The following is a 9,536-nucleotide window of genomic DNA, read 5'->3' as shown; positions in this document are numbered from 1 at the left end:
CTTCAGTTAAAGCCACGTGATTGGTCAAGAACGCAGCAGTGAGCGGGTAGGGTTAAACATTAAATACATAGGCAGACGACAGTGAGAGATAGTGAGAAAATGGATAGAAAACAGTGAAATTTGGACTCGTTTCAACTTTGATAGTTCAAAGGCGAGTGTAGACTGCAAGATTAAAATATCACATCAATCAGGCTCCACAAATTCTCTCCCGGCAAATTGGCGTTTTCGTGTTTATTATGTTTGTTAAAGTCATTATAAGTGCCTTGCATGCTGGGTCCGAGAGGACAGTAATTTCATGCTGTATGTCATGCATATTAGCATATTTGACAATAAAGCTGACTTTGACAAATGATCCGCACAAGCCATCTGTACACTTGATGCAAAAAGCTATCAACCCAGCTAAACAGAACACAATTGATGAGGAACAAGGTAAAATTATGGCAGAGAAAGCACCTACAAGGGATCATTCCTCAAGATGGTGAAAGAAGAAGGCTACGTTCCTCATCAAGTGTTTAATGCTGATGAAACCGGCCACTCCATTCCATCAAGCCATCAACGACCATCACAAAGGTCAATAAAAGTACTTTATTATACTGTACTGTATTTTTTTCATTACAATACAATAGCACATTTATTATACATAAAATAAGGTTTCTTTTATGTAGTTTTACGGCTTATTTAGTAGAAAATTATGTTTTATGGGAACCTGGCAACGGATTATTCTCATTTTAATGGTTTCCTATGGGAAATTAATTTTTGCGGTACACACTTTTTCGCCTTACACACTGTCTGGGAACCAATTAAGTTTGTAAGCCAAGGTATCACTGTTTCTGGATGCGGCCCTGCTGTGACGATCTGACAAGGCGGACACAATGGTCGTCGGCGAGAATCGGCGGCACTTTGGCTTGGGTGGACGTACCCTGAACAATTAACTAGGAACCATTAGCACTCAGAACAATTAGCGGTCCCGAGGCCCTTGGGAGCGGGCGTGGCCCGGCATTAGGGACCACCATGGCTAATTTCCCTCCGGGGGGGTACTGCGCACGGACGCACAGGCACACACTTTATGTTGTCACTGTGTCTTTTAATGAGGCGACGGCATCGCTCCCGGCGGTTCATTTAGCGACTTAGCGCCGGGTGCTGACATTTGCACACAATTAGCATTAGCGCCTGCGCGAGCGGTAGCGCGTCTGAGCCGGCCGGACAGGAGCAGGTCAACGGCGGTTCAACGGCGGTTCAACTGCTCTCAACGGTCACCCCAGACCAAGTTTGAGGTCACGACAGAACGATGGCCCGTTTGCGAGAGGGGCGCTAACCAAGTCTGGTCCCTTTGCGGAGTGACGTCAGCACCCCTCTTTCCCTCACCGAGGCCGGCACCTCCGTTCGCCACCGCCACAAAGCGCCTGTTGTGCGTCGGGCGCGCTGTCGCCGCCCGAGCGAGCGTCTTTGTTTGTCGCTCAGCTGCGCTCGTGATTTATAATAATAATAATAATAATAATAATTCATTTCATTGCTAAGCGGCTTTCAAAACTCTTAAGGTCACTTTACAGTCACCGCATACATTTTTCTGTGGGTGAGCAGCGGCAGCCACACGCGCCAGCGTCCACTCAACCGGAAAGTAACTTAAATAGATAGAAACCTAGCTAAATGATAGCTAGCTAAAAGATAGCCAGCTAAAAGATAGCCGGCGTTAAAAAGCTGACGAGCCATAGCCAAAAGTTTTAGGCGGTTGACACTTGTTGGAGGAAAAATAAATTTGAAAAATACATTTTGCATTTTGCTAAAACCGATTCAAAATACAGTGATACCTTGGCTTACGAACTGAATTGGTTCCCAGAAAGTGTGTGTAAGGCGAAAAGTGTGTATTCCAAACATTAATTTCCCATAGGAAACCATTAAAATGAGATTAATCCGTTCCCAGGTCCCCATAAAACATCATTTTCAACTAAATAAGCCTTAAAACTACACAAAATAGACCTTATTTTATGTATAATAAATGTGCTAGGTATTGTAATGAAAGAAATAAACTGTACTGTAGTTGTTTTATTTAATAAAGATTTCCACTGAATGGACGCTGGGCCAAACGACTGCGGGCCCCACGGAGGAGGCTAAAACCTTTTCAGCTTGATGTTGGCATATGTGTTGTTGTCACACCGCCCCAGTAACCGCCCCACCACCTCCCCTATACACCTGATCAGGTCTCAGGAGTTTGTGCATCCTCATTAGCAAATATTTTTCTTGTGTTTGTTAATTGTGCCCTTCTCCAGCAGCTGTCCCCCTCCCCACGCCAACCGCCCCCCTTGCCGCTGCTCCCTAACAGCCACTAATTGTCATCGTCAGGAAATGAGGCCCGTCACAACCGCAAAACAGGCCGCCTACATCCACGCCGCCGCGCGTCGGGCCATCAACACGTCCACGGAAGACGGAAGCCCTGCCCCCCAAAAGACGTCTGAGGGACCCCAAGAGGATGTCGCCAATGACCAGATGAGGTGACAAAAGGTCAGAAGGTCGAAAAGGAAGATGGAGGCAATCCCAACAGTCGCCCAACTTCACCCGAGAGAAAACGGCGAACTGCGAGGAAAAGTCATCAACCGGCACGCCTGCTACAAAGCGCAGATGTAAACCTACCCCCCCCCCCCCATAACCCCTCGCAACGTGAATTGGCGCATTGGCAATCCAATCCAATACAGTACTAGCTAGCTACTTAGCTGGCTATCTATTTTTGCTATCTATTAGCTACCTGGCTGGCTATCGAGCTGGCTATCTATTTATTATATAGGTATCTAGCTGGCTAGCTAGCTGTCTATCTGGCTATCTATTAGCAAGCTAGCTTTCTATCTATTTCAGTAACTTTCAGGTTGAGTGGACGCTGGCGCGTGTGGCTGCCGCTGCTCACCCACAGAAAAACTGATGCAGTGACTGTAAAGTGACCTTGAGAGCGTGTGTGCGTTGTGTACCTGCGCTGCCGAGTTGGTCCAGGAGGCGCGAAGCTCATCAGGACTTGACTCGGCCTTCAATCGGGACACCGGCTGCATCTTGTCCGACTCCACCTTGGCATGTTCGATGCAACGCTGACAGCTCAGCTCCACCAGGACTCTCACACACCAGGAAGACATTCTAGCAAAAGAACAACAACAACAAAAACCAAAGACAAATTGAGAGACAGAAGGTCAAGACATCACTGGTCTTGTTCCTGCTCACGACTTCCTGTTGCGCCTTGTTGGACTTGATTTCAGGTTGGAGTCTTACTGGCTTCTCACGGTCGACCACGGCTTGTGATTGATTGCGGTGCTTCTTGGTTCTTATCACGGGTTGCGATTGGTTCTTGGACTCATCTTTGGTCCTTCCCCTGGACCGGTTGATCTCCCACTCCAGGTGCCCCTTAAGTTCTATGTGGCTGTCTCAGCTTCCTTTTGGTTTGGGGCCTATTTGCTTTTAGGAGTGGATAGAACTTGTACGATGACCCTTAACTGTTGCTTCATCATTCTGCAATTGGGGGCGAAAGGGGCCGTTCAGATACTCCTTAAGTGTGTGTGTGTTTGTTTGGACAAACAAATGTAGGGTTCAAGTCCAATGGCTCAAGAAGGTCAAAGACGGACTCGGTTCCAGATGCTCCACTGGCTCGCGGAAGACTTTCCTCCATTGTTATGCCTACGTGAGCGTGCGCAAGTGCGAGGGTGCTGTCAGTTTGATGAGACGGGGGGCGTGTGGGGGGCTGTTGGCGGGGCTGAGGTCACATATGCGCGAGTGTTTTTGGCGGTCACTGGTCCAGAGGGGCGCTGGGCGCAGACCATCTGCTCACCGGTGCCGACATTTACCTGCCGCGCTCTTGGCCACTGGCCATAACCACACACACACACACACAGGGTCACGCCACACCAAATGACAGGCTGAGAGCAGATGTCCGTCAAGCGTCCTTGTCCACTTAATTAAGCAAAATCAGCACACACACACTCACATTCACACACACACACACACGCATGCACAGTGATCGCAGAGGGGACTTCAGATGTGGAGCCAAGTCGGCGACACGGGAGAGTCGGCGGGGACGTCAAAGATGGCCTAATCGCTGACTGGACATCAGTTGTCAGAACCAAAGTGGTCTGTGATACACCCCCCCGAGACCCAGAGACCCCCAGGAATAAATCTTAGATGAACCACAAACAATTTGACGGGCAAATGATGATAGAGGTGCAAAATGCTTTCTTCTTCCTGGGGAAACCGAAAGCAAAAACCGAGAGCCACCGGAGTAAAATCAGGAGTCGGTGTGTTTCTTTTCTGCTCGTGTTTATTGCGGACAGCAGTGAACAAAATTACACATTAGTCTGGCGTTCGGTTGTTGGAGGTTGAGTGGGCAGTGGGGGGCAGAGGAGTAGCTGACTCCCTCTGAGTTGATCAGATATGATGGCCAGTCCAAAGCTGGACCCCTCAGTGGTCGCAGCCAAACAGGTCCATGGACACTCGGTGCTGCTCTGGGAGGGAACGGGCGGCCACGAAAAGCTGGAGGCTCTTGAAGTTGTAGAAGTGGTTTCCTACGATCACCCGCACCCCGTGAGGGCCACACATGGCGGCGTCCACCTTCTGGAAGGCCGTCAGGGTGCGCTCGTTGGTGGCCTCGTGAGGAGATTTCTTCAGATCCACGTCGAAGATGTGGTTGCCTGAGAAGGACAAAGTCACGAGCTTTGGGGCGCGAAGGACAAGACCGCAAGGGACCGTCGGGAAAAATCGGGTGTGGGCAAGACAATCAAGTCAAACCAAACCGGCGGCGACCTTGTGTAACGGCGAATTCTTCTGCTTTGATCCCTTCTTGGGCATTAGCTTAGCGTTCTGCGAGCCGCCATCTTCCCTTGCGCTCCGCGACGATTTGAAACCAACTTCTTCTCTTATAAAATTGCACTTTGTCAAATCGCGACGAGTCCCGAAGCTACCCAGAAGTCTTAGGATGTTTGTTGTAGCAGTTGGACACCGATCGGCCAACCAAAATCCAACCGCACGACCGTAACAGATCCCGCTGGGGCCTGTTCAAGTATAGACCACCCCTTTGAGACGCGGGTCGGTAATGGAGATGGAGCCCAGATTCCCCAATCCATTGACTTCAAACTTTGTGGGCCATCTCGAGAGCAGCGGTTCTACAGGAGTGCTGAAAAGAAGAGTCTTATCCGAAAAGGCGGCGGGACAGGTCACCTTTGATGACGTGAGCAATTTGGTCACCCTCGCAGACAAAGGCGGCGTCGATGGGGCCCTCCAGACCCAGAACTTCTTTCACCGATTTGGGGTAGCCCTCGACCAAGGTGTGCGGCTCGCTGACCTTGTACACGTACAGTGTGTTGTCCTGCACCGAGAGAGGACCGCCGCAACGTTGGCACCAGAGTCCGAAGAAGCAAAGGCCCGCCAGCTGACGGTGGACGGGTCAAACCTTCATCATGTAGAGGTGGTCCTCGTGGGAGAAGACGGCATCCACCTCACTGTGCAGTTCTTTGAAGGATGCCTCGATGGTGTCGGCCTTCACTGTGTCGTTGTTGCCGTCTCTCTGGAGGAAATGATGACCTGAGGAAAGAAGGGGCGTGCAGCTTTACCGGTGGGACGCCTTGACCCGCCTCCACCTTCGTCGGCCGGCGCTCACCTCTGAAGGCGTACAAGTTGCCTTCGTCGTCGGAGGTGATGGCATCCAGGTGAACGTGGCTGCATCTCTCGCGCTCAACGATGTCGGTCTCCTCGCCTGCAACGCCAGGGCAGCCTCAGCGTGGCGATTCGCGGCAAAAGGGACGCTTTACCGCAAGAACAGGGAAGACTTACTGTAGTTGGAGCACCTCATGAAGAAGTCGCGGGCCTCCTTGGGGTATCTGCCGTGCACCTCTCCGGTCTTGGCGTCAAATTTGGAGAACTGGTGTCCGTGGAAGCAGTAGTAGTGCTCCATGTAGCGGAAGGCCGACGTGCAGTTGGGCATGGTCTTGAACTCTCGGTGTTCCACCGCCTTGTTGCCCACGTGGAAGTGGTAGATTTCGTGTTCTGCCGGGCGGAAGGAGCCGATGAACATTCGGTTGGGTCGAGTGTAACGCCGGGCGCGAACGTACCCTTGAAGAAGATGACTTCGTTCTCCTCGCAATCTGGCTCGGGACACACCACGGCGGCATCCAGGTGGTCCGGGATGCCCGGGAAGACCTCGGAGATGAGCTTGGGGAAACCTTCCTCCAACTTGTGCTTGTAGTAGGCGTACACCTTGTCGTCCTGGAGGCAACGAAACTCAGTCGCTTACCATTCATAGAACCCATCTTTTCTTTGCTGTCTATGAGCTAATTAACTAGCTGGCTATCTACATAGCTAGCTATCTATTAGCTATCTATCAAGCTAACTCGATATTAGCTATCTATCTAGCTAGCTAGCTATATAGCTGTTAACTAGCTATTAGCTAGGTAGCTACTTTCTATCTGAGTTCTTGAGATGAGTGAACGCTGGCGCGTGTGGTTGCCGCTGCTCACCCACAGAAAAAAAACTTTATCCTGTGACTGTAAAGTGACCTTGAGAGTTTTAAAAGGCGCTTAGAAATCACATGTATTATTATTATTATTATTATTATTATTATTATTATTATTTTGCCGTTGCCGGCCTAAATTTCAAGCGTCGCCTGCGTTTTGCCGAATCTCGGGAAATATAACCTGCACATACCACAAAGAAGTAGAGGTGGTCGTGGTCGGTGCCGTTCTCATAGTGCATCCGGAAAGCTGCATCCAGGTGGTCAAGAGGATGGTCGGCAGGGTCCAGCTCGGGGAAAGAGTCTTTGAGGAGCTCTGCCTTGCCGTGGAAACCCTTGAACAGGTGACGACCCTTGAAGAAGAAAGGGATACTCTCCTCGCTGACCGTCACCGCGTCCATCTCCAAACCCAAGCAGCGGTCCGGGACATCTGTGCGGATGAGGACAAGTGACACGGGGACGGGGTGTAAACCACCGAGCACCTGTGGAGGTCGCCTCCGTAGGTGCTCGGTGGGAGGTGGCCAGATCAAGTCAGAGTCATGCCGAGTTATTATTATAGTTATTATGATTACTACCCGGCTGGCTATCTAGCGAGCTACCTAGCTGGCTATCTATTTGCTATCTGTTAGCTATCTGGCTAGCTCGCTATCTAGCGAGTTGTCTATCTATTAGCTCTAGATTGGCTATCTATTAGCTAGCTAGCTTTCTATCTATTTGAGTTATTCCATTGAGTGAACGCTGGTGAGTGTGGCTGTCGCTGCTCACCCACAGAAAAACTGAAAAGTGACCTTGAGAATTTTGAAAGGTGCTTATTAATGAAATGGTTTATTATTATTATTACTACACGGCTAGCTATCTATTTGCTATCTATTAGCCATCTAGCTGGTTATCTATTAGTTACATGGCTACCTAGCTAGCTGTCTATTAGCTATATATTAGATAGCTAGCTTTCTATGTATTTGAGTTACTTCTGGGTTGAGTGAAAGCTGGCGCGTATGGCTGCCACTGCTCACCCACAGAAAACCTTGACTGAAAAGTGACCTTAAGAGTTTTGAAAATCGCTTATAAATCAAATGTATTCTTCTTATTATTATTAAACGCCAAAGAATACAAATCAGTTTGGAGGCGAGTTTTCAAGATGGAGGGGTAGGGTTGTGTGGAGGGGGGGGGGGGGGGCGTTGTTCAGAAAGAAACTGCAACGGCACTCGCTTGCTTTGAGCCGGTCATTCGCCAACTCAGTCAAGAGGAAGACGAAGAAGATCAAAATGGAGCCTCGTTCGCTCGTTCACTCACCGGAATGGTCGCCGTGGCTGCAGGAGAAAAGGAAGAGAAGAGGTGTCACTTTGTTTTTTTTTTTTTTGGGGCAAAATGGCCGAACTCGAGGCCGCCCGTTGGCCCCGATAATAATAATGTCTGCCGGCCTTTTGCTGCCGACCCGCGACATTGTTTCTTTCTTCATCACAAAATGTTTGGAGAAAAGAAGAAAATGAATGAACAAGTTGATATGATAGCATTATTAATATGAAAAGCAAATTAGTGACAGCTGATCATCAGACCAGAGTAACCACAGGGAAAGTGAAAGTTTGTGGATGTTCTCTGTGCACATATAAATCAAGCCATATAAATAAAAATTGTTAGATATAGTGTATTTTTTTTACATAAGTAATCCATTTTTCACATAATTTTACATGATTTTTGGGAGTTCATTCATTTAAGCAACAAAACAAAAACAAACAAACCGAGGAACCATTTGGGAGCCAAAAGAGTCGGATCTTTTTAGTGAGCCGAGCCAAAAGAACCGGCTCTCTGAAAAGAGCCGCAATTCCCATCACTACAGCCAACTGTCAAAACTCCCTCCTCTCCCCCTCTCAAATTTCCTTCGCTGAATACTTGTTTCCCTTTGGCGCCATCTTGCGGACCTACGGAGAGGCTACAAAAACATGCGAGGGCTTGGTGTTCTGGAGGTGGTGTATGGGGGTGTAAAATAGCGAAAATAGGGGAACTAGAAAATAGTGGCAAGGGCTCAGAAGGCGAGCTCAAGTCAGGGGTCACCATCGTCGCCCCGTTTGGAAGGGAAGTCCCAATAGAACGCCACCAATAACCAAGCGGGATTCGCTTGGAATGAAAGCAAATACAGTCTTTCGCCTAGAAGACCGTCGGTTGGTCCAGTTTACTAGTGGCCCGGTCGGACAACTGGACCGCTATATTTTCGACCGACCCGACCGTCCCACCGCGCTTTCGCACTATTGCCATCAGAACCGGTCACTCGACGGACGTGGCGAAAAGACTTACTGGTCGGCCCACGCCGAGGCCAAGGACAGGCACAGGACAGCGGAGAGCAGGAGTTTCATGACGGCTCAAGACCCGAGGTGGCGACTCCGCTGGCCCGACTGGCATTTATAGGATCAGGATCAGCGGGAGCGGGGGCGAGCCGGAACCGTTCGATCGAGAACGCAGTGTTCCCGAGATGCGCCCACGTGGACCCGCGCAACCCCAGCAAATCAATACAACCCCCTGATATCCTTGGCGGCGAGTGGGCAAGGGTCCCGGAGTCAATCAAGTGCAGTCCAGGAACCGACGGGGTCAACGGGTGGATGCGGAACCGGAGGTTTCCCCAAGCCCCCCCACTGAGAGGTGACTAACCCTACGAGCGAGCGGGGTGACGCGTACGCTGGCCCTTGAACGGCCCGGATGGTGAACATTAACAGAATTTGGACGGACGGTCAACAACCGCCTAATCAAAGGGAATCAAGTTCATCCAGCTCAAGTGTGCGGGGGGTTTTCAGTCCCTCCTCCGTGGCAGATTCGGCGCACCGTCCCCTCCAGGGTCACTTCGGGACCCCTCTGTGCACCACGATCCACTTTCTTGCTTCGAACTGACCCCGTTGCAAAGGGGATTCGGTGTTTGGGGGGGGGTCCTTGCTTATTGGGTCACCCGTGTCAGTTTCGGCTAATGTGGGACGCTTGCATTTGGGAAACTTGGTTCGGTTTTCCTCGCAAATGGTCAGCCGCCGCTTAGCAGAATTCAGCGGCCAACGGGGCCCTAGCTGGCTTGCCTCTGTAT

The 9,536-nt window shown here is 50.2% G+C and overlaps 1 protein-coding gene across 1 annotated transcript; it reads right to left on the bottom strand.

Moving 5' to 3' along the window:
- Positions 1-4,270: 4,270 nt before the first annotated feature.
- On the bottom strand, positions 4,271-8,907 carry hpxa (hemopexin a). Its single transcript, XM_089002358.1, has 9 exons — positions 8,765-8,907; positions 7,766-7,782; positions 6,667-6,902; positions 6,075-6,228; positions 5,797-6,009; positions 5,624-5,719; positions 5,417-5,547; positions 5,185-5,332; positions 4,271-4,658 (listed from the first exon to the last, which is right to left on the bottom strand). Exons 1-9 carry the CDS (start codon positions 8,821-8,823, stop codon positions 4,429-4,431), a joined length of 1,284 nt encoding a protein of 427 aa, XP_088858484.1. The 5' UTR covers positions 8,824-8,907; the 3' UTR covers positions 4,271-4,428.
- Positions 8,908-9,536: the final 629 nt, after the last annotated feature.

This window comes from Hippocampus bargibanti, linkage group LG08 (genome assembly GCF_051943395.1).
Source record: "Hippocampus bargibanti isolate YZ-2025 linkage group LG08, ASM5194339v1, whole genome shotgun sequence".
NCBI lineage: Eukaryota > Metazoa > Chordata > Actinopteri > Syngnathiformes > Syngnathidae > Hippocampus > Hippocampus bargibanti.
The sequence above is the reverse complement of the archived record's forward strand: the minus strand, read 5'-3'. Positions and strand labels throughout refer to the sequence as shown.

What these genes read in the sequence shown, in the direction of transcription:
- hpxa (XM_089002358.1), bottom strand. Translation starts at nt 8,823, where the DNA reads ATGAAACTCCTGCTCTCCGCTGTCCTGTGCCTGTCCTTGGCCTCGGCG. An exon ending in CATGAGGTGCTCCAACTACA is followed by an intron (nt 5,720 to 5,796) that starts GTAAGTCTTCCC and finishes CTGGCGTTGCAG; the next exon opens with GCGAGGAGACCGACATCGTT. An exon ending in CAACTTGTACGCCTTCAGAG is followed by an intron (nt 5,548 to 5,623) that starts GTGAGCGCCGGC and finishes TTCTTTCCTCAG; the next exon opens with GTCATCATTTCCTCCAGAGA.